Here is a 24428-nt window from a genome sequence, read left to right as displayed (position 1 = left end):
GGAGCAGTGGAGGAACGGGGTCTCTCCAAGCTGAGCCGGAGGGACCGCTCAGGCCTCATTTCAGGTCACGTAGGGACCAGCTCCGGCAGCTTTTGCCAGTGCTGAATGGTATTTGCAACTTGCTAAGAATTTCCACAGTGTCTCTCTTTTTGGGGCCTCTCTCATTCCCTCAATTTACAAAGGAGGCGAAGGAAAATCACCGTCACTCGCACCTCACCCTCACAGCAAAGCTCTGCTCGGCTGCATTTTAGCAAAGATCCCGTACAGTATTAAAAGTACACTTTATTTTCTGTACAATTCTCATCCAATTCTCCGGGGGTGGAAATGTCCTCCGTGTCCCCCGAAAAAGCTGCAGATTGCTCCACTGCCGTGAGACACCCCACAACTGTCCAGGAGGGGCACAAAGCCAGGGCCACCAAAATCAAGTGCTGATGCTTTCTGGGTGCTGGGAGGAGAGCGGGAAGGAGGGAGAGGAGTCCTGATGTGCCGCTGAGCCATGAGCCAACAGAGCCTTCGGCTGCTCCCTGGGGAGGAGAAGAGGCACCCTCAAGTTCACGTCATCGTTCGTGCTTAGTGTGGGCATCGTTGCGTTCGACTGTCACCCCGTTCCCATTCCGCGTCACCTCCTTCCTGTTCCAGTCCTTTTCCAGGTAAAATTCAGCGAGCACTGGGCAGTGGTCCGAAGCCACCCCACCCCAGGACCAGTTATCAGGGATCCATGGGTTTGTAAGGCCTTCTCGCACAACAGCCCAGTGGCCTGCATGAAAAAGAATCGCAGAGAAAAAGATAAGTGATATTGCCCAAATTTGACACGCGTCGCTAATCTAACAAAGGTTACATGACCTCACTAATAAGCAACTTTACCTGTGAAAACCTTTTTCAAGCTCCGACTGATCCAGATGTTATCCAGTGACTTGGACCCTTGTGGGTTCTTTGTGCTGATGTTGGTGAAGGTGCTGGAAGGGACCAGGTGATGGAACTTCTCCTTCCTCAGGATGTCGTGGTCGCTGCTGTCTGGGGCCTGGTTAAAATCTCCGAGAATGATCACGTCTTTTTCTCCTAGAAAACAGGAAAAATGGAAATGAATGGAAGGAATGGGCACCCATCGCTTAAGTACAAGAAGGAGAGAGGATAAATGGAGGAGGAAAAATACAAATACTGAGTGGCAAAGCTGACTTTACTCTGAACTCCTGACAGAAATGCTGTTTAAAGCCTTTTTCACTGGCTATTTACTCATGGCCATTCTCTTAATGACAATAAAAACCAGCCAGTACACATTTCATGCTTGTTTTTAAATATCATCTCATTTATATTGGCACCCTTTGCTTGCTATTCATTGATAGTGAGCAACTAAAAGACAAGCAGTTCTGGTCTTAGAGGTTTACAGAAATCTGTGACTTTGTAAGCTTATTGTTTTCTTTTTATGCAAGAAACACATATTGGCTTTAACTTGTCTTGACGTTGTCTTTTTATAGATTTGCTGTAAGACTCAAGGACAGTTTTCTGGGGATCCCAGGAAGACACAGCCTTATGCTGGTATATACCATAGTCCCAAAAGCACAGTGCTCATTCCAACCCTCTGCATTTAAGAAATCCTAAGGAACAAGTCCGAGGAGCAGCCTGCAAGACCGATGGCAGAAGATGAATTCACAACCGCATGGACACTCCCTGACTACAGCAGCTTTCCTTTGCTTGGCCGACTGAAGGGCCGCTGCTGAACTTGGGATGCCTTAGATTTTGTCTAGGGCTGAATTTTCAAAAAACCAAAGGGAATGACTTGAAATGCTCATTGAAAAATCCTGTCTTCACGGGAATAGAAAATTACCTCATTACATTATATTTCCAACCCTAATGAAGTGAGAAAAGAAACTTTGGACCCCATTTCATACTCACAACGTCTGCTCTCCTAGATCCACAGCTGCAGATGGAGACATCCCGGCTGTGCACTGGGGTAAGAGGACAATGCGCACGCCCCCAGTGCCCACCTCAAACCACTGCCAGAAATGTCTGACACGACAAACCCAATGCTGAGAGCTCATCAGAGATGTTGCTGCGTTACAGGGTGTTACTGGAGAAGGAGGAATATGCTACAAGGAGGCACAAATGCACCAAAAATTAACCCAAAGCTGACTTCAGTGAAGAGAGATATGAGGGTCTGTGAGCTTTTTCCTTCCTGGGATTGAAGTGTGGGAGGAGATGGGGTGGACGGACAGATCGCTGTACCATACCTAGTGCTCACGGATAAACCTCCTCGTTCTGTGCTGTTGCTGTAGAAGTAGCTAACCAGGAGAGGGAGCACAAGTTCAACAACAAAATCTATTCCGCTCCTGTCTTGCACTGCGTGAAAGATTAATTGGGAAAGGGCAGGAGAGCAGCGAGACTGACAGCGTATGACCTACAAAAATAAATACTTCAAAACATGCTGCTTGCTAAGATGCAGAGAGGGGTGATGAAAATATAGTGAAACTATTTGTGGTTTCTCCACCCTTTGTAAGTCACAAATCATATTGGAAATGACATGAGGTTTAAATATTACTCTATAAAGTGTTCATGACAGTGGCCGTCCCACCTTTAAAAGAAACAAAACCCCCAAATTGGAACTTAAGCTATTTTAAGCTCCAGCAGAACCCAAAAGAAAAAATCAGCGCTTGTCTAGTGGGACGACAGTGCTTGCTGGGAAGTGGCAGTTTTGCAAGCATCTCATCGCAAAAAAAACAAGATCTCTTGCTCGGCAGGACCAGGAAGCCTGAAATGTGACCGCACCACCTCGGTCCTTCAGGACTAATGCTTGCTTAATGGGCCAGGCAGCACTAGGGTCCTTCCATGCTTTCAGCTTGGCCATATAAGTGGGGAAAGGCCATTACAGAAACCTCTGGAGCACTTCCTTGGGGGGCAGTGTTTAAAAATGACAGAGAAGCAGGGATCTTAACAGCAGTATCTTGATCCTGCACAAAATCTAATTTCTCTTCTTCTCTTCTCTTCTCTTCTCTTCTCTTCTCTTCTCTTCTCTTCTCTTCTCTTTCATTTTCTTTTTTCTTTCTTTCCTGATCTTTTATCTTTTCTTTTCTTTTCTTTTCTTTTCTTTTCTTTTCTTTTCTTTTCTTTTCTTTTCTTTTCTTTTCTTTTCTTTTCTTTTCTTTTCTTTTCTTCTTTTCTTTTCTTTTCTCTTTTATTTCCTTTTCTTTTCTTCTTTTCTTTTCTCTTTTATTTCCTTTTCTTTTCTCTTTTATTTCCTTTTCTTAAAATAATTGCACTTCTTTTAGCAAATCCTCAAACCTATTTCCCTTACATGAAAAACCTATCAAAAAACCATACTCAGAGGTGAAAATTTTAACTGACTGCTCTGTTCTGGACAGTTTAGAAATAGCAGAGGCTAAAAGACCCAGCACCTGGACATGTACTTGAAAGGAGGTAAGAAGTCAGCCTGCGGCACGCCCAGGGAGAAAATCACTGTATTCTTCACCCATTTAAACTTTTGCATGCAGAATAAGTAAGCATGAGATCATAACGCAGCATAAAGTTGACAGATGAAATAGACTGGGGCACGTCAAAGAAGCTGAAACCCAATCTGCCATTGGGGAGGGAAAGGATTGCTTCTGGTCCCCTCTCACAGGAGCTTCTGGGGTTCCCCATGACTGAGAATCACCGGGGAAAAAGTTGGGCAGCCCTGCACTAAGCAGGAAAAGCAGGCAACACCAATCTTCTAGATACCTACCAACTTCATCTCCCCTTGTCCTGGCTCGCTCTCAGCCCTTCTCCTGCCTCTGCCAGCTCCTTTGACAGCAACGCCAGGCACGGCAGCCCAGTGGTTTTGTTTCAGGTCTCACGGGTCAGCCTGGACGGCTCTCAGCCAAAATTAGCAAAAGGTCCAGAAGTATTCATGCCCTTGCCCACAAAGAAGGATGATAACTGATCAAAAACTGCAGTCGCAATGTCCACAGTTACACTCAGATGAGTGGAAAAAAGCAAATTGAGACAATGCTACTGGTGCTGTGACGTGATTTTCCTCTTTTGGATGAGACGAGAGTTTGAGACTGGTAGGGCTCACCCCTCTCTGGACTGGGCAGCAGAGGCTCAGTTGATGCAATCTGGTCCTCTTTCTCTTCCCGCAGGATGCATTACCAAGCGGTCCCTCACCAACCCAGCTTTTGCTGCAAAGGTCCCTCTCACAGATTTTACTGTCCCACGAGGACCCAGAGCATCTGAGTGGTGGGACACGGTGGCATACATCCCGCAGCAGACAGGCACGTGTCCCATTACCTCCCAGGGGTGTTGCCACACACATACAGACCCGTTAGGCTCACAGCAGCCCTGGTGCTCTCAACAGAGAACTCTTTAGGTGAGGAAAAAAGTCTGGTCTGTTTGCAAACGCACCTGCAAATTCACTGAAGCACCAGTGACTTTCAGAAGTTTCTGCGTGTGGCTCTCGGCCAGCAAAGCAAAGTGCTGCCTTAACTCAGCCCTGCGCCGCAGCGGCTGAGCACCAGTGTGCCAACACGATCAGCTGAGGGACTTTCAGTGCCTGCAGAAACCCTGCAGTGTCGAAATCTGCTTTCCTGCAGGAACCGAGAAACCTTCCTTTGCTCTGTAGCAGTCCAAAGAGACGCCTGTAGGACACTCTCCCTGACTTTTTCATGTCCCAAATGAGTCTCCTCATGAATTAAACAGACCCTTAAACCCCAAGTCCTTCCTGGAGAGAGTGAGAAGCAGACGATGAGAAAGATGTGATGGTACATCATCTGCTAAGGGGCTCCCTACCGCTTCTCAGAGGTCTTCTAAGCTTAGTGCCCGATGCCCGGGTAAATGGTGGAATATGGTCAAGCCAGATGGGAGAAGATGACTAAGCCAACACCCTGCTCCCTGGGTCCATGCACTACCAGCACATCCAGAATAGCTTCTCTGTGCCACCCATGGTCACCACACTGAAGGTGAAAAGGAGGAGTGTTTGAGAGAAGGCAGAAAGGCTGCTGCAGGGAATTAGCTATGAGCAGCAAACAGCCACCATGTCTCTTCGTTACTGCTGAAGGAAAAGAAAGAGGGAAAAAAGGAACCAGGACCCACTGGTCTGATGGAGAAATATGGGGACACTACTTCTCTTCATTACAGGAGACTATGGGTAGTAACCAAATTTCCTCAGATGCTCATGTGCATCTTCGTAAGAATGAAAGATAAGAGAATAGGCATCCGTTAGCAAAATGGGAGCAGAAACTCCAATTTACTGCAGTACCCACAGACAAATCAGTTCTTATTACCCATATTTTATGGATTGATTTGGAAGAAATTGAAGGATGGCGGTAATTTTAAGCATGACATTGATTTTGGCAAGGTAATTCAATACTTCAAAGTAACACGTGTGCACTACCATTTGTTTACAAAACAAGACCTACGTCCCACAAGTTCAGAGGAACCTGAATGTCTTCTTTTGTGAAAGACTAAGCCAAGAACAAACATGCTCCAGTAACACGCCTACCATATGAAAATAAAAACATGTCATAAAGAGGAGCCCTAACATCAGCAGTCTAAATTTAGATGCAGCGGAAGTGCAACCCCATTGACTTCAGAAGAGCTACACATTTATCTGTGTCTCAGTTCAGCCTTCAGGGATTAAAGAAACGATCCTTTTGTTTACCTTCATCCTTTCCAGGTTCAAGGTAGGTGGACAAATACTTAAATCAGTAGCACTTAAAAATAGCTCTGACTGCCTTGTCGCAGCTCAAAAGGAAAAACAATAGAACACGCATAAAAACTGCAAATGCCTTTTGTGTTATACAAGAGGGATATTAAAGCTTCCAAGCGACCAACCTTGCTGAACTGGGCCAAGCTGAAAATCATCACGCAAATAATGTTGTGACCCTTCTGCATCTTTGTTAAGCCGTAAACGAAGGGCTAGATTTTTCTATTCCTATAAAAAGATCAGCAACATTTCGAATCTGAAACCCACTGTTCTGCTTCATAGGAAATGGAGTTTGATTTGCAAGCTGCAGAATAAGAAGCAAATTCTCAGAAAGGAGGGAAAGAAATTCAGCTGGCTATTACATAGCTCAAGTTCAGATCTAAATTCCGGTGTCCCTCATCCTGGTGTAAAACCAGAGCAACATATTTGAAACCGACAGAATTATCCTGCATATTACACCCAGGTACCAAAGCAGGATTTGGTCTCTTCTCATTAACAGGCATCTCCCGATTTGCAATGGGTTTGCCGAGGTGCTTCCGATTATCCAAAGGTAAATATATAGAATCTATTTATTTTGAAAAAAGCCATTAAACTTTGTTTTGTTATCAGGTAGGCATCATTTCCACAAAGCACTTAAAATAGGGTCTTAACCCTGGTGTCTTTTTTTGAGGGGGACCTGAACTTGCTCTGACACTGGCGTAAAATCAGAAGGAACTTCATTTGAAAAAATGGCGTCAAAGCCAGTAGGATGCCCTACGCTGCTTGTGTTAATTAGGAGAGACTACAGGACAGCGAGCAGGGGAAAAGCATTATTTGCCACACTATGCGTCATTCGAATACAAATACCAGTAAAGACAATGTGAAGCTGACGAGGTTGTTTGTGAAACCTCCACTGAGACAGATTTTATTTTCTTTTCAAATTCAGATAAGATGAGCAGCGTGCATGTGATAGTTGGCAGGAAAAAAAAAAAAAAAAAAGCCGTACCTTTCAGTGTCTCCTGCAAAGTCTGTGCAAAGGCTGCCAGTTTGTGGCTGTCGTGGTTCTTCCCGGTATTCTCTCCGGCCGAGGGCGACAAGGCCAGATGAAGGTTAACCAGCGTTAGATCATTCATCCCAACCTGGGGGAGGAAGGAGGAGAAATCAATGCCATGCAGACAGGGCATGGAATTTCACAAAGCAAACCCAGGCACCTGTTTCCAGTACTTTCGGTAGTAAATCTGGGTGACTAGGACTCACTTCACTATGTGTGTGGAGTGTTTTGGTTGGTCTTCTTTTTCGGAGCAACAGGGGGAAGGTGTTCTGCAGCTCTGTTTGCAATAACCCGGTACTCTTCCAGTTCTGGGGAAACTGGTTTGCATAAGCAAACAGCTTCTTTCCACCCCGGCTGCAGAAAGAAGCTGGCTGCTTATGAAAATCAGTTTATGCAAAACCAGTTGCGAATAAGGTACAAATAATGTCGTGGTCACTACATGGACTAATTATGACTCTCTTGTGATTAGCCTTGGCCCGTCACAGAGACTAACCAAGAAACTTAATGTACCTTGAAAGGAGCTGTTGGCTCCCTGCAATCTGCTGCTTACCTTCTAGGACTCACTTGGCACAAGTAATACTTACTCCTAATAGTGAACTATTTTCATTATTAATTAATAAATATCAATTATTAATAATAATTTATTTATTAATAATTATTTTACGAATGCTTCTCTCAAAGCACTACCTGAGGTGTCAAGTTCCCCAGCCTGGACCCTTCCATCACAGTCTGTGCAGAGATGGGCTCTCTCTGCTTGTATGTTCACTCAAGAATACGTACAAGAACAGTTTCCAAAACGCATGATGTTCTTTCAGACAGGTTCAGCCTGGTGAAAAAGCTTTAAAATGGAAACTCTGCGGTATGCCAGCAACATAAGATAGATTAGCCCAAGTCTCTCAGGAGCACTGTGCTATATATATATATATATACACACCTCTCTATCTCTGTTCTGTCTACGCTTAATCCCCTCCACTCACACAATTTGTGGCACTGACAAGGATCGCAGCCCTGTGGCTGGCTGCTTCTGCATACACACCTCGTTTTTGCTGTGTTAATTTGGTAAAAGCAGAACAAGGTGACTGGTGACTTCTGTCACACTCGCGGTGGCTGGGGATGCTACCGAAGATCCACCAACCTGAACGCTGCCTTGTGGCAGGGTTTGCTCCCACAGGAGCGGAGGAAAGGACTGATTCTGGTGATCTGCCATATGCATAAAGGCTCTGTATGGGTATGTCTCATGGCCTCGACCTATAATAAGCCATGACACAGTGCTGAAGTGATGAGATGGGTTAGAGCCCCATGCAAATTTTTATTTTTTGAGAAGACTGTGTGTCTTTCCAGTTTCTAACCCCAAATTTTTTCATAAAAGCTCAATTCTGCAAGGGTCGGTTGCCACAACAGCAGTTACCTTGAAATGTGCAAGATATGGGTGAGGATATGAGTGCTTCCCATTGCCATTCGTCTGAGTACTCTCCTGAGATGAAGCATCTTTCAGTTCAATGCCAGCTGTTGTATCCCAGAGGAAGCCAGAATACTCAACACCCTGGAATTGAAAAAAAAAAAGAAAAATAAAAAGATAAAAGCTAGTAGTAAGAAGGTAAAAACCCCCACACTCTGTCCAAATCCAGCCCCCGGGTGAAACTTTTGCCTGCAAGTTTCAGTACCGCTGTTGGTATTCACAGTGGTGTACATTGCTCCCAAAATATGCAGAGGCAGTAAAAGACGATGCAGGTTTATATTTGGGTTTGGTGCTTGCTGAGGGCAGGAAGCCCAACTTGCTGTGCACAAGCGTAAAGGAGAAACAGCATCCTATCAGTAGGAGATAAAGAAACAGGTAGAAATGCTTCTCACCCCCTGGCCAAAAGTCTCACCGGATTTGGGAGGAACGGTCTCTGGGCAGCCCCATTGAAAACTGAGTGCGCTGAGCTGAAACACGTGTTGCTCTGCTACTCGCAGCCCCTCGCGCCCGTACGCTGGCTAGTGGACACCCAGGGAGCTTTAGCACCGCTTGGTCCAGCCAAGGATTTAATGAGCTCTTTTATCTTTTACAGGTGGAGCACGTTCAGGACCACCGCGGGGTTGAAAAATGAAGATGCCGCCTCTTGTGCACGTGTTTGGGCTGAGACGGTCCTCATTTCCTCCTCGTCCCGTCAAGGCATCGGATTCTTCTGAGCATGGTCAATAACGTGGCAGTTTAATACCCATAGGATTATCTGTCTAACCCTGTCTAACCTCAGTGCCTCGTGGTCTTACTGGGTGACTGCTAGGGCCTGTGGTAGATGATGCTGCATGCTCCTTCTCCCCATGCCGAATGCCATCTCACAGACTTCTGTCACCCGCAAGCTAAAAATATCTGGGCTCCTTCAGTCTCTTGGCGCGAAATCTGGTCTAGACCTCTCAGCCCCGTCAATCTTCTCTCTCTTTTTTCCAGCTCGAACGTTTCACGCTCAGCTCTCCGCTCCTTTCAGCTCTGTTTCTATCACGCTGCATGGGTTTTTTTGATTACTTCAGGACGTGGAATTGGCATTTTCAGAAAGCTGCCTGCCCCGGTTGCACAGCAGCAGTATCTAATTCGAAGCCTGTCAGCCTCTCCTCCCATCACTCAGACACCATTTTCCTTGGTATCATTCAAACCCGCTTCCCTTAGCGAGTTGTAGTTAAATCCATCGCAAGGATGACTTTTTTCCATTTCAGCTGTGATAAACAAGTGTTACCTGCTCTGCTGACTTCCCGTGAGCCTTGAAAGTAATAAGGTTGGCTGAAATCCTTTGGTAGATCCTTTAGATAACTCATCTTTAAAATACTGACAAAACTATTCCACCAGTCGGAAGTCTAAAGCCTGAAAACTGCTATAGGAAAAGATATGGCAGAATAACCCAGCTGTTAACAGCTGCCCACTATCACCTGGCTCCAGGCTGCACACCAGCCCGGTGGACAAAAGTCATTGCTTGGTTGAAGGCCTGGGATGTGCCTGATGCACCATCCACCATTTTGCATTATTTAGCCCTGTATAGCATCCTGAGATCAGCCTGTGCTGCAGATGCTATATGCTGAGGGCTACGCTATGATGTTCAAACCTGATGAACCCATTAACTAACCCAAGGGGTAGAAGAGACTTTGTGGCTTAGTGGAGGGTTCTCCAGCACAGCCAGATTTCTGTTAAAGCAGCAAAAAATGAAGAGTCAGTAGGTAACATTTCCATTCTTAGCTTGGCCACAGACTTCTCCCATCATTTTGGGAAACATTCATCCTTACATTCCTACCAGTAAAACAAGGTAAATGATGATTTTTATTTACTCAGCTCATAGTCAAAACTTTCACTGTTCTCTTTGGAAATACAGCTCAAGAAAGAACTGAATGAAGACTCTGGATCTAACACAGAAACTCAGAGAAAATTATTAATAATTCTTGGAAAAAAAAAGAAAAAACAGAGGGAACAACTTTGACAACTTTGCACAGCTTTTTAAATTCAGTGTTTTAATGATCTGGCCTAGCAAGAGATCCCAAAGGAAAACTCCGGCCAGGAATTAAAATGTCCTAAAGGGGATTTGCGCTCTACATCAGAGTTAAGTGTGAATTGTGTTAAACCTGGGACACATTCAGGCCCTCCGTGTCCTTCTAGTGGTAGCTAGGGTCCAAGCTTTGTGCTGTTTGGGTGGTGGGTTTTGGTTTGGGCTTTGTTTTGGTGTTGGTTGTTTTTCCTCATTCTTGGGTTTTACTCAAAGGGCAATAAAAGGAGGTGCACCTCCCAAATCATCAGTCCAAAACCAGCGAACGGTGATGCAACCTGATCTGGAAAAGCCAGATTAAGGAAACATGGATTCTAAGCAGCGTGATTACGGGATACAACTGCAGCCATGTCTTTAATAACGACAGTGCTCAGAATAGACGAAGACAGCCCCGGGTACTGCTAGGCACCATTCATTGCAGGACAGGACAGGTCTCGGTTCCTGCTTCCACCCCACAACAAAATCCACGCTGCAATGATCGCATCGTGAAAATGATCCCATTCAGCAACAGCAGGCTGGAGCCCGAGGAGGCCCTTGCTCTGAAACCTCGTTAGCATACTTAAAGGGAAAAAAAGAGATATTTCCCTTGGGAGATACTATCGCTTTTGGGCACTGTTAGTGGTGTCCAGCCCAACGTAGCTGGACACCTTGAATACTGTCAAGGGTAGCAGGTGCAGCTGTCACCACCTTATAAATTAGTACCTCACTGCAGTACATATATATATATATATATCTTCCTACAGCAGAAGATGCTGCAGGGAAAAGCTCAGTGCAGCACAGTGCTGATTTCAAACGGAGTCCGCAGCATATCTGAAAATACCTGTGGAGGGCACGTTGGGGAACGCGCAAGAGAAGCTCCTCTGCGAGGTGAGGATGGTGGGCTGCACGGCCCCTCCGTGGGGTCTTCACTTGCAAATGAGGAAAATGGGGAGCTCTTCCAAACACCAGCCGGTGCTGTGCTAGGGCACGAGCTCAGCTGAGTAGCACAAAAAAATTCAAAAGTACCGCAGCCTGCCAGAGGCAAAACCAAGGATGCTTTCCTTGTCCAAGTGTGTAGCCTTTCTTCTGTATTTCTATACTGTTTTTATCCACCATACCTTCCCCCAAACACACCCCTCTTCCTCCTTACAAGTGTGCCACGGGCTGAGGAAAATAATTCTTCCAAAAAATCAATTGCAAGTTCAACTCGAAAGCTATAGGAACAGTCAGCTTAAAAAACAAGAGGTGGAAACCTTGCCAAAAAAAGACTTGCAAAATGTTCTGCCTTAAACATTCAAAATATGTCCTTGGTTAGAGGGGGGAGGGGGGAAAAAGCAAAGCCAAAGTTCAGACTTAGGGGTTAATGTACCTTGTGTAGCTGGCCCGAGGGTTTTTCGGAAACAACACCCTTCCAACATCCTCTGGGGCCCTTCCACTTGCGGATGTTTGGCAGCGTCGGCTGGTTCAGCTCCGTACAAAACTAGGGAGAGAGAGGAAAGGGGGGGAAAAATAAATAATAAAAAAAAACATAACAACAAACCACGATCAGCTTTGCAGTGTTTAAAAAAGACCTGCAAAATAAAGCATATAGCGAGGCATTGGTAAAACACAGCGCGGGGCGCAGGCTGTGCTCTCTGCCCTTCCCTGAAGGCTCCCAAAGGAGGTGGTCCGGGCCACATCCCAAGCCTGACTCACCCCCGACTGGGCATTACTTGGAGATAAATAAAAATTAAAGTAACTCAGTGCATGTGCTACGAGTAGAACGTTTCTCCCTCAGGACCGAGGCTGTCAGCACAACACAAGAGGAAGGGTGTAGGCCAAGCTCAATAGCTGCCGTTTTGGGGTTAAGACTCCTCTGACTTTACCCCAGGGAGACTGTGGGTCCCCGGCAGCGCTGAGATGAGAGGAGGACCTTTCTCCTCACCTCATTTTGGGCTCAGCGTGAGCGGAGAGCTGAGGGACAAGTACCTTGATGGCAAAGAAGCTGAGCATTTAGGCTAAAGAACCCCAAACAAATTATCATGCCTAAGGGCACGCTGCAGGACAGATGATAGATTGGAGGAAGGAGATTCTTAATACTGTAGGGTATGTTTCAACATCTGCTTTTCAATGAGAAAGTAATAAATCGCAACCATAAAACACGTACCAGAGGCAAACCCCGTAACTGCTGCGGGAACTCTGTCTAAAGTTTCTGGCCTTTCCAGAAATGTTGTTAAAAGAACGGCTGTCACATATCCACCCGGCATTTTGCAGCTGCGCATACATCACAGATGATATAATAGCACTGTATACCACTACATGGTATATTAAGACAGATGTTTTCTGGATGCTTGAAACTCCCTGTGCGCAAAAGGATCGGCTGCACACTTGCACACAGATCCAGCAGATCCTTCTGATGTTCCCCAGAGGCTTTCCTCTTCCTGGCCACAGCCACAGCACTCTGGCAACTTTATGTGTCCCAGCACACAGTCAGAGCCATAGAGGCTGCTTTCCGGGGAAAGGGGCTCGGGAAAAACACATCGCCGCGAAAGAGCAACCGGGACTTTCACTGCGCATCACTTCGTTACATCTGACACAGGAGAAACTGTGCTGAAACGCAGAGGTTTTTCCAGTGAAAGCGTATCCTCAGACAAAATCTTGTATCCAGAGCGCCACTCCAAATCAAGCAGCAATTTAACCAAGAAGGATTTTCAAGGCAAACAAGAACCTCCTGTACACAGTGACTCTTTGCAGTGGGACATGCCAAACACAGTTCAAAGAGCTACAGTGATAAACTGCACGGATATAAGCGTTTCCTACGCGGGTATCACCAAAACGATGGGACAGCTATTCTCATGTTTATTTTATCTTTTGTTTCAAAAATAAAAATCAAACCCTGCTCTTGTCTGCAAGTTCAGCATCCCGGAGGCTGAAGCTGTAAGCCTTGACTTCTCGGATACACGCAACCCAGCAACCCTTTTTTGCCTCGGAAGGCTGAGAGTCATTTTGGTTGCACACCCGAAGCAAAAATGCTTGGCACACCTTTTAAAGCAGTTTTCTGAAATGCAGAGATTGGCTGGGGCTTCTTATCCAAGATGCCCCATTAACACACCGTGTTATTCTCTGCTATATACCTTCAGGCAGCGCTAGGGCTGGGCTGACTTACTAAACGAGGAGGCACGCCGGGTGATTGCACGGCCTGGGAACAGAGCTCTGCTCTCAACTGACTACCCTAATAAACACAATAAACCACGGCAGCAAGAATTATTCATTCCTGATGTCATTCTGAGTGACTTTCAACAGCGTGAATTTGGTGAGTGAGTTTTCTAACATTTAAATAACTCAAATCAGCAGAAGAAAGATTGTTGAAATTAGGAGTTCAACTCTAACCTGACAAAAGAGTTAACTTATCTCTGGGTTGCAGCTGCCCAGGAAGCCCAGCCAGCACAAAGGGTATGACAGCGCTGAATAAATCCTAAAGAAGCCATCACTTTATTAAAAAGAGCATCTGTAGTCGACTAGTTTGAATATTTTGTTTCCTCCAAATTGATTTTTTTTTTTCCAGGCCTTGATTTAACTTTGTTCAAACAAAAAGATGACAAATACACGGTTTGTTGAGAAAAAAGCCATCAGCCTGTTCTGGGTACGGTTGCAGCAATGGAGCACTTGGCCTACAGCAGCTGACTTTAATCTGTGCCCATTTTCCAGGGTTTACAGGCTCACAAATTTTGAAGCTGTGACAGCATACTTGCTTAGGTCATGGGTTTTTTTGTTGCTGAAGTGAGAGGGGCATTTCTCAAAGCATGTTGTTCTGCCCACAAAACCCAACGTCAAACATTACACTTTCCCTCGTACAGTAAAAATATACAGACAAGGTCCTAGCCCACATTTGGAATGAAAAAAATGCCTTTTCTCCTTTGCAAAACAAAGTTAGAGGTACGCCAATCCCTTTGAGGAGGAGTTCCTCAAGTGGCAAAGAAAAAATCAAAATTAAAATCTCAGTCAGTCAGAACAATGTTTTTTTTTTTACCAAAAAAGTTCCAGTTTTGCTTTTCTCTAGATCCTTTCAGGCTGCAAGTTTCCTGAAATTCAATCAGCTTCTTCATTAAATCCTACACATACCGAGTCAACGCTCAGCCACAGACCATAATACCAGCACCAAGGCTTATTAACAAGGACTCCCTGTATTGCACCTACGCCGCCGCGGTCTCTCTTGCGGCTGGGTGCTGGTTTTCGTGGGATAGGCAGTGCTGCCGGGGAGCAGGAACGTGGCAGCACCAAGCTCCAGGCACGCTCTGGGCAAAGAGCAGCCTCTGCTCTTGAGAGGTCAACCCCCTCGTGCCAGGTACCTGCCCATTGTCCCCACCTGGCATGCAAGGCGCCAACAAGGGCCACCACCCCAGGAACTGGGACAAGCCCTTTCCTCATCAGCAAAACGTCATTTTCCCAAGAAGGGAGGATCCAAAGATGTAATTGCTCTTTGTCCACCCTGATAAGGAGCCGGTGCCTGTTGCTTCCAGCCCTTTCAGAAGCAGAGATGGGTGCAGGAATGAGTGTATCACTGACACTGGAAAGGAGGGTGTTTGGAAGAAGCTGGGGAAATGCACATTTGAGGAGGGACTGGAGAGGGGAAGGCAAAGGGTCTTGGACTAATTTGGGAGCAGGAAGAAGAACATATGGTGGGCTGGTACGTGCTGGAGATCACAAGGGAGTTACAGATTGACCTGCCTGCCTCCCCAAGACACTCCAAGCACTGCCAGCAAGAGCATCTAATGTGGGTATGAAGCTAAATCTCTTCCAGTGCAGTACCTCTGCACGCTAGGAGAGCTGCCAGCAAGCACCCTGCAGGAGCTCACAAGCAGAAGTCACCACTTCTTGTTCAGGATGCCCTGGCTAACTTTTGTTTTCTTTTGGGGTGCTATTTGTGCTGCTGCTAGTCCCAAACCAGGCACCGCAGGGTCATCTCTTCCAGATGACGACACCACTCAGTGCTGAACACCTTTGCCTGTCAAGTGTTACTCCTAGAGTACCAGCACTGGAGACCACACTTGAGCCAGCGACCTCCCATGAGGCGAAGCATCTTTTGCTCGAAAAGAGGGCGCACTACTCCTAAACCCTGAGGAAACTAAATGTGACCCAGGAAAAGAACATCTTAGGGCTTAATAAATTACACATTTCTTATTAGCCAGTGATTCCTCTTTAGAGGACACTTTCATTTCAGACCTGGAATCAGAGCAGAGGCTGCAAGGAGGGCGAGGAGAGAAGGAACAGTGAGGAGGAGCTTCCAGGGTGAGCCTGTTGTTATGGCACTGTACATCTCAGTAATCATTGCCTGAACTTTAGAAAGGCACTCAAAGCAATTAACTGTCTTCTTTGGTTAATTACCACAGAAGCTTTCAGGCCAAAAGGGCACTGCAGTAAAGGTAAACAACAACTTACTTCACCAAAGCAAAGGTTCCCCTTAACCAAGAGAAGAGAGGAGAGCTAGGGAATAAACATTCCATTTCTAAATGTCACATACACACAGTTCCTTTATTTTTAACAGGCACTAGAGGAAGCAGCTTTAATGAGCACCAGAGATGCATACGAAACTTCTATCAATTCCTTATAATTTCAGCTATGTTGAGGTGTCAAAGATTTGACACCGTTGTGGTGAAAGAGACTTGGAGTTCAAGTGTGGGAGCTGACAATAGTTGAAAAGGAGACCCTGACCAGCAAAAAAAGATGTTGAACTATATTATTAGGTCAAAATTCACCACCTTTTTTTCAAATTGTAGATCCTGGATAAACCTTGAAGTAGAAATTTGTACCTGTGCATGAAAAATTGAAGTCCTGTGGTAGTGGGCTCACTTTCCTGCTACTTTTGAGGCACCTCTTAGTAGTATTTCATGGACCGCAGGAGTGTGTAGGTCATGGGCTGGAAAACAGGGAGTTAAGGACTGTTCTGTGCTACAGAGCATCTCCCAGTGATGGACTTGGTTCTTCAGGAAAGGGTAAACAGAAGAGCTCTAAGATACACCTTGTAAATTCTGCAGTGGCACTTAAGGAGAAGCCCTCCAACCCTCTCCAATAAAACTCCCACCCTGAAACATGATCTAATATATTTCTGATAGAAGATATGAGAAAATTGACAGTGGCTTCATGAGACCATCTGGCACTGCTCTTTTTTAATCCACCCTTTAATATATATATGCGCCTTCCCTTCTCCATCACTGGGTATTGTAAACATTAAAAATCACGTTCCTGGAATTAAATGCATATTATCCTTTCTTTTATTTATTCATCCGAGTGGAATGTACTTTTATTTCCAATTGAAAAAAGCAGACTCGAATACCTGTAATCCTAATCCAATCTACCACGTACAGGACACAGCTACAGTTGGTGCATCCTAATGAAGCCTGACCTAGAAAGCCAGGAGCAGAAAAGTTACAAATATTTCTGCGAACTTGAAATCAACGCCTTTGGATTTTAGTAAAGCGCCCTGGTTTAACACCGACACTCCAGAAGAAGAGTGTTTCGTTAGATCGCGTTCGCGAGGAGGAAGAGGAAGGGCTAGGGGGTGGAGAGACTTGTGGGTGCTGTATTTTGCTGAACTGGCTACTGAGGTAGGGGTAAGGTACAGTCAAAGACTTCAGGACAGTTGTCCTGCTGCAGCCACATGTGGCAGGGCAAGGCAAGTCAAGAGGGGACGCAAGACGCAGCGGGGCCGGGATGCTCAGCGCACTTCTGCAGCCCAACAACGCTGCATCCACCTCCCACAGGCAGGAGCAACTATGGAAGGGGACACAGAGGAGCATCAGGCCTTTCAGTTACATCTGGATTCTCCTATAACCAAGTGGAACAGCAGGGAAGGAAACGGGGAAGTGACTCAATGTTGGATCCCATTTCCCATCGACCACAGTGTTGTCTCAGGCCTTCATTGCTTGTTTGCCTTTCCCTCGAGCGTATCCTTTTCCCTTTTGCAGAAGTAGCCAAAAAATGCACACACAAGACATAGATGGACCCGCTGGCGTGGGGGATGCACTCACAAACTCTGTTCAGAGGAACCATATAAATAACATGAGGGAAAGTCGTGGTGGCCCTGTGTTAAGATATAACATTCAACTAGTCCCTTCTAGGAAGACTTCATTAAAGATTGCATAATATTTATTGCTTGTGTTGTTCAAGTACTGATATTACATAAAGGCAAATAAAACTTGGCAGGTGGATGGGGGTCTGATAGACAGATAATGATGAGTGTTTTCAAAAGAAAACAACCCCCCCGGGGAATCTGTTTCAGTCTCAGCCTTATCTATACATTTGCATTGGAAAAAGTTCTCTACTTCTCCCTCTTCTACCTAATTGTACATAATTCTACAAAGCAGTCAGAGCTGAAGAAATAATAAAAAGTTTAGGAGAAAATTTCTAGGATGAAAAAAAAAAACACATAAGGAACCAATCTATGGAAAGAGCAGCAGCCACAGAATTACTCCTGGAAAGCTTATCTGCCTCTTCTGCCACGCTAGCGTGTCCTGTTTGTACTGGGTCATTGAGAGCTGGGGCAATACCTTCCCATCCTTTATGTACTTGTTTACTGTTCCTAGAGCTAAATCAAAACATTCAGATTGACTACAGAGTAAATCCTTGCCATCCTCCACATTCTTCACACACACTAACGCATCCTTCAAAGCGCTCCATTAACTCGTTGCGAGCAGCGAAATGAAAGCAGAGCCCTTCAGGATAGCCAAATCCTCAAACAGTGTCTTTCTTCAGAAATAATACAGCACCTATAGGCACAGTCATCTCCTCAGCCTTTGCATGCTATGGATATACAAAGCTCATTTGTTGCGATAACATGCATATATACTGGGGTCTCAAGTCCTGGTCCCTCTGAAGGCACCGATGGCTTTTTCATTAACTCAAGCACGACTCATTTTTTTCCTGGAAAATGTGCTGCTTCTGCTTCTTAAAGAGCATCCCCGTAATTCAGACAGACACCCACAGAGAAAGGCTTTCCATCCTCTGAGGATCAGATTCTCACTCAGCTCCGAAATGAGTGCTCCAGGCACCACGTTACGGACCGGAGAGCAAACATTTACTGCACTGCAGCCTCGCTGCCCGGTGACCCCAATTCCCAGCTTTGCCGCAAAGCCCACTTCTAAGCTTAATACTTAAAAAAAGAAAACTCTGAGACTGAGCTCCTCAGAGGAGAGAGGATGAGGAAGGCTCGTTTTTCAAGCCCAACTACACATAGGCTAGAAGCGCAGTTGTCCACGGCCGCTCTGCCTGCTTCAAGATGGGGGTAATTCTGGGTCCGCAGAGAAGCACCGCTCTGCTTACCTGAGGAGCGTGAAAGCAAAGCATCAGCGGACACCGTCATTTAGGCCCCCCTGGGGTTAGGTAGCAGCTCCATGATGCTCGGCAGGATTGGAAGGTTCTTCAAACTGGAGGCATCGTTTCCCGCGTCAGTTATCTGAGCCCCTTCACGAGCTTGGCCCTGCTTTGAACCAGGCCGCGGATGTGAATCCAGCTGGACACGCGCCTCTCTCCTGCCGCTGTTGTGTTACTCACCCATTGTGCTTCATGAATGTGCGGGAAACAATTATGCTGATAAGCCTAACATTATCTCAATTATGAAAAATGTGTAATGATTTGTTTCCATATACGAACCTGTTTGAATCAAATCAGGGTTTTTTTGTTTTTTTTTTTTTTTTAATCAGGATCAGTTGGGGAGTGGTGGGAGCGTAAGTTTGTACTCCCAAGTTATTTGCTTTCCTTTTTGAGTACTTATTTTGGAAAAATTTAGCAGTGAATTTCTACACTGCTCTCCCGGATGAATTACAGCTTACCACAGTCACTCAACTGCTTAATTCTTTGTAATATCTAAGAGGAAATTACTTTCTTTAGTTTTGAATATGTGATTAAAAAAACAGACTGTAGCCCATAAAATCAGTTCTCTGCTCCCCTTTAATCATAGTGTTCCCGGGACAACAATGCAGATCATTCACTGGCATGTTCTCCTACCTTCATCCTAAACAAAAGTGATTATTTATATAAACAATGTCTTTTTATAGATCTTCAAAAGGAAGACATGGAAACCTTTGGTGCAGAGCAGCGAAACAACAACTGAAAGAGGCAATGCAATAGCTCCCCTAACACATTTTAAGTGGTGGGGCAACTACTGAAGAACTATGGGATGCTTAACTATGTACTGTCAAGATGGGATACGTAACAACTTTCAGCCAGTTTGCTATTTAATGGGAAGTTGTCTTCACTCATGCTTAGTGGAAACTTAGTGGAAATCTATGCTGCCCTTTCTCTATGGAAGAGAGCACTCATATTTGCCAGCCTCCATGTTGGAGAAGTTTTGTGGGTGCTTAATGTCTCGTTTTCATTCACAAGCTGAGCTGTTTCCTTGTACTTCATGGGACAGACTTATTTTGCAGAAGACATTTCCTGGCTACTTCTTTTCGTACCCTTAGGGACTTTTTTTTTTTTTTATTTTTAAACACAATACAGGAATTAAGGCTCAAGAGGTTGTCAAGGATGGTCACAAATCTTTGCAATTTATTCTTGAAGCCTTTTCAAGAGACTGTTTTATTCTGCATAAGTAGGCACTATAATCATTAACGGCAATAATGGCATGCTAAGGGAACTGATGTGATACAAAGAAGAATAAAAAAAAGCCCTTATGACTATGAGGCTATCTTTTTCATCAAGCTGCTTTTACGAGCAATGAGTGGTTGAGTTCAAACGCGTGCTACGTTGTCATAAAACAGTCTGCTCAACTGGTTAGCCGTGCTAAAATCAGAGCCACCCCATGACTGAATTATTCACTTATTACTATGTTGTCTGCTGTAAGTCCTCAGGTGCTTTTCCAAGTTTTTTTCCCCAACTCATTATTTCCAAAGGAAGAAGACAAGTTGGATTTTGCTGCATCTTCTGCCACCAGAAATACCCCTCTCTGGGAACAGAGGTGCATGCTTAGGGAAGGTATCATTGAGATTACTAGAGCGACGTGGCGTCAGATATTTTAGAAATACCACTCTCAGTGTATTACTACAGCTACTGCTTCAAGCAGTAACTGACATGGAGGGATCCAAGTCTTGCACAAATTGAGCTACTGCACATCGACCCACAGCACATGTACCTCATTTTGACTTTTTACGGCCCCCGCTCTGCACGGCCATGGACTGTGCTGCAGGTACAGGAGACTGAAGCTGTGTGTCCATTGGGACTAGATATAAGGCACCGGGCAACCAGGAATCAGTGGCTTCCTGGGAACCCATCTTTTTTTTTTTTTTTTTTTTTTTTTCATTTAATCCCTGGGCTGATTCTTTTCTCATGAAACACGAAACCCAGGAATCGATTTCTGCGGTGTGATGTAAAACCATACAACTATAAAACCGTACAACCTTACTCACCCAGTAACCACTGGGACTACATGAGGTCAAAATCAGTTTATCAGAACCTAGCCCCTAATAGAAAAATCATCCTATGAAACATGAGACCCCAAAGCGATAATAGTCTCTTGTTCACCAACTTCAAAACAAACAAACAATCAGCCAACCAGTGAGCTATATTGATTTGCCAGGATCTGAATCTCCTTACCTACACATTGCCTTCAACCAGAGGAGGGGAAAACAATTTACTAATACAACAGAAGAACAAATGAACCCGAAAGGGAACAGGGAAATCACAGTTTTGAATGTTATTAATCAAAGAAAACTGCTTAAATACTTAAGATAACTAGGTCTTCTCTCCATTCCCATGACAAAAATCTACTCAGTCCCAGAGGTGTTAGCAAGCGAGTTGAGTTTTTTTGTAGGTTTTGGGTTTGTCTTTTTAAATGTGCACTTCTGGCATATACATGGCGGTAAAGATGGATGGTGCTGATGTGCAATATGAGAAGAATAAGAGCAGTGTGTTAAGGAAACCGCTGTGGCACAAGGAAAAAGGCACAGCCCTCATTACTACAAGGTCACAGCTTGGCCACCTCTACAGAGCCTTGCATCAAAAATAGTTATTCACCAGGCATTTTCCTTCCATCCATTTCTTTCCTACTGCTAGTATTAATGTTCTCCCCAACTGATTTACATCTCTGCTTAGAGCAAGTATTCTTTCCCGTGGTATGAACATAAAAACAAGGAAGAGAAAAATATATAATATGACTCACAACCATTGCCAGACTCAAATATTTATTCTTCCTTCAGGCATTGATTATGCCACCGTACAGAACACTGTACCACCTCCTGTAAAATTATTTAAATCTGTCTCATATTCTACTCCATTGCTTTTTTTTTTTTTTTTGACACTTATTATTAGAAGGATCTCTCCCAGGCTGCTAGCATCAGGACATGTCATCTCACCTTTTTTAAAAAAATCTCATACGTGTCTACATTCTTTTTCACACCTCTAGCCCTTAATTTAAAGAGCCCAATTTGACACTGATTCCTCCTAGAAATAGCACATTCTTTATTTATAGGTTTGCATGAGTTTTCTGTCTTCACTCACTAGCATGCCCTCCAAAGAGTCTACAGGACTGTTCTCCAACCCTGACCAAAGCTCTGCTCTTACAGATGCAATGGACTCTGGCTCCCCATAGACAGCATATGCATTTCTTAATCCACATGAACTGCCCAAAAACTATTTGGACTTACATTAAAACACACTTGCTGCTGTGTCAATCTATTAAAAAGGAAGAAAACCCCCACCCTTCCCCAAATTTGTTGACTATTCAGAACTGGCCCTGTTCTATGAACTTGCTTTGCCTTCTGCCATCTTCTAGAAGAAAGCCAGGAAAAAAAGGCCTGACTAAGGACCCTTATTACTTCTACCACCCATAAACAAAACTTAAACACATGCCAGCATTTGTACACACATATTTTCTGTTCCCCCTTGTTCTGGAAGTGTAGAAAATAATTTTACTAATGGATAAGTTTGGCTTCTGTCCAGGGATAGGACTAGATGCCTCACAAAAGAATGCCAAGCTAGTATAACAAGCAGTCTCCATACCACCACTTCTCAGAGCGGCACAGTCATGCTCTAGGGAAGAAGACGGCACCTCCTAAAGGACAGCATTTTAAGAACAACCTGTGCTCTCCATGGCTCCCAGTGATGTGTATTGCATGGCTTCTAGTGTTTTGTTTAATTGAAGTCCAATCCTCATCAGAAAGGAGACAGGCAATGCAACTAAAGGAAAAAATAAATCCAACTAGCATCAAAGATGCCTGACATACTCGTAGACGAGAGCCTGCGCTTCCAACGCTGCTGACCACTTGACAACAGTTTGCAGTAGAGGGGCCTGGAAAGACAAAGTAGTCGTCGGTTCCCTGCGGAGAGCCACTGAAATGATCATGGAGCTGGCCAGAGCTATAAGGTCTACTGATGCATCTCCTTAAAGTTCTAGCCATCTAGATCCCTCCTAGAAGACAGAAAGGGGGAAAAGAAGTGAAAGGCCAGAGGCAAATACCGTATAGCTGCAGGGTTCCTAAGTCAATTCAGTGAATGGGATAATCCCAAAGAAGCCTCCCATGTTGTAAGAAATGGTGTCAATATGGTTTCTGGCTCCACTCAGCCAAGAATGGTTCCTTCACAATAACAGCTATACTTTCCTTCACCCTGAGATTTCTTGACCCCAGGGAATGAAGTCTGAAAAAAAAGACTTTGCGCCCCTGAGTATTACCTGCACTCAGATAAACAAGCAAGACAAGGGAAAGAGATAGGGGGAAATATAGGAAGGGGGTGAGAGAGCCAAAGGGTAAGCAATAGAGAATAATGGGAGAAAAAGAATTAAATAATTAAAATAAACTCAGTTGGATAATTTTACTCTAAGTGGTCAATCATTGACTCCATGGTGGCTTTGAAGGAACAGGGCAGGAGAACTTACTTCAGCTGATGAATTATGCAGAAGTCTGTCCCAAGGCTGAATTAGGCAGAGGGTACAGCGAGAGGTTTGATTCCACCTCTCCTCTGGGAATGGGGAACAGAAAAATGAGGCAGCAACGGGGCTGGAAGAGATTGATCAAATGTGCCAAGTGAGTCAGTGGCCAAGCCTATGTCTCCTTTTCCTGCTCTCTGAAAGCGAGACTGATGTTTCCTTATCTGACTCTAGAGGACATCCAAATGTACTTAAGTTTCAAAGAGGTCAACCTCTTTCTGGAAAGGACAGTTCTAAGAACAGGCAGTAAATATAACTCATTTACAGCAACTAATTCATTCGTTGCCAATTGCCTTATAATCTTTTTTAATCAATAGCTCCGAAGCGAAGCAAGATTTCCAGACAGGGCTCACGCTGTACAGGAGGACTACAGCTTTTAAAAATATGTGCACAAAGACTCAGGCCTGAAATAACTGCATTTCTGGGGTACACGCCGAAACAATTCACACCACAGAGGAAAGACCGTCTTGGCACTAGAGGAGTGCCTGGGACTCAGGGGACTGAGGTCCACTTCCCAACTCTGTTCGGAGTCGGTCATCTTAGGTGACTGACAAAATCACATGATTTCCTTGTAACTCCAGCATGCCTCCATAAACCAAGGATAACCACAACTCTTCCCTACCTCTCTGGGACTGCTGCGTGATTGCACTCTCCGAAACGCTGAACAGCAGCAACAGTGTGGGATATTTTGGCTGCACAGCCAACAGACACATTCTTGGTGGTCCAACCCCAGTAGCTGCAGAGCTCAGACAGCAATGGCAGACCCTCACCCTGCAGGGGTGGGTGTCACCAGCCCTTCTCTGCTCTTCCTTCAGGAGACAATGATGGTAGCTCCCATGCCAGTGCATGGGAATAACATATACACACACACAAATATATGCAGGGAATAACGTTTGCCTGCAAGGGTGGCATTGACTGCATGACCAGCCACTTGGTGCTCGTGGAAGAAACGGTAATGGGCCAGATAAATGGCCTCGGGTGACCAAGTACTCCATGTCACCGAATCACAGAATGGTCAGGGTTGGAAGGGACCTCTGGAGATCATCTAGTCCAACTCCCCTGCCAGAGCAGGGTCACCTACAGCAGGTTGCACAGGACGGCATCCAGGCGGGTTTTGAATGTCTCCAGAGTGGGAGACTCCACAACCTCTCTGGGCAGCCTGTGCCAGTGCTCTGCCACCCTCAAAGTAAAGAAGTTCCTCCTCATGTTAAGAAGGAACTTCCTATATTCAAGTTTGTGCCCATTACCTCTTGTCCTATCGCTGGGCACCACTGAAAAAAGACTGTTCCCATCTACCTGGCACCCTCCCTTTAGGTATCTGTAAGTATTGATAAGACA

At 45.0% G+C, this 24428-nt stretch overlaps 1 protein-coding gene across 1 annotated transcript in view; it reads right to left on the bottom strand.

Moving 5' to 3' along the window:
• Positions 1-204: 204 nt before the first annotated feature.
• Positions 205-24428, bottom strand: part of EEPD1 (endonuclease/exonuclease/phosphatase family domain containing 1) — a 68655-nt gene continuing 44431 nt past the window's right edge. Inside the window, exons 3-7 of the mRNA XM_082479894.1 lie at positions 11562-11672; positions 8113-8247; positions 6660-6792; positions 865-1059; positions 205-757 (exon numbers count right to left, since the gene is read on the bottom strand). Of these exons, the coding sequence (XP_082336020.1) occupies positions 558-757; positions 865-1059; positions 6660-6792; positions 8113-8247; positions 11562-11672 (774 nt within the window). The 3' untranslated portion in view covers positions 205-557. The remainder of the gene's footprint in view (positions 758-864; positions 1060-6659; positions 6793-8112; positions 8248-11561; positions 11673-24428) is intronic.

Source organism: Vanellus vanellus (genome assembly GCF_965231255.1).
Source record: "Vanellus vanellus genome assembly, chromosome: 2".
Classification (NCBI taxonomy): Eukaryota; Metazoa; Chordata; class Aves; order Charadriiformes; family Charadriidae; genus Vanellus; species Vanellus vanellus.
Note: the sequence above shows the minus strand (reverse complement) of the source record. Positions and strands in the feature narration are given on the sequence as shown.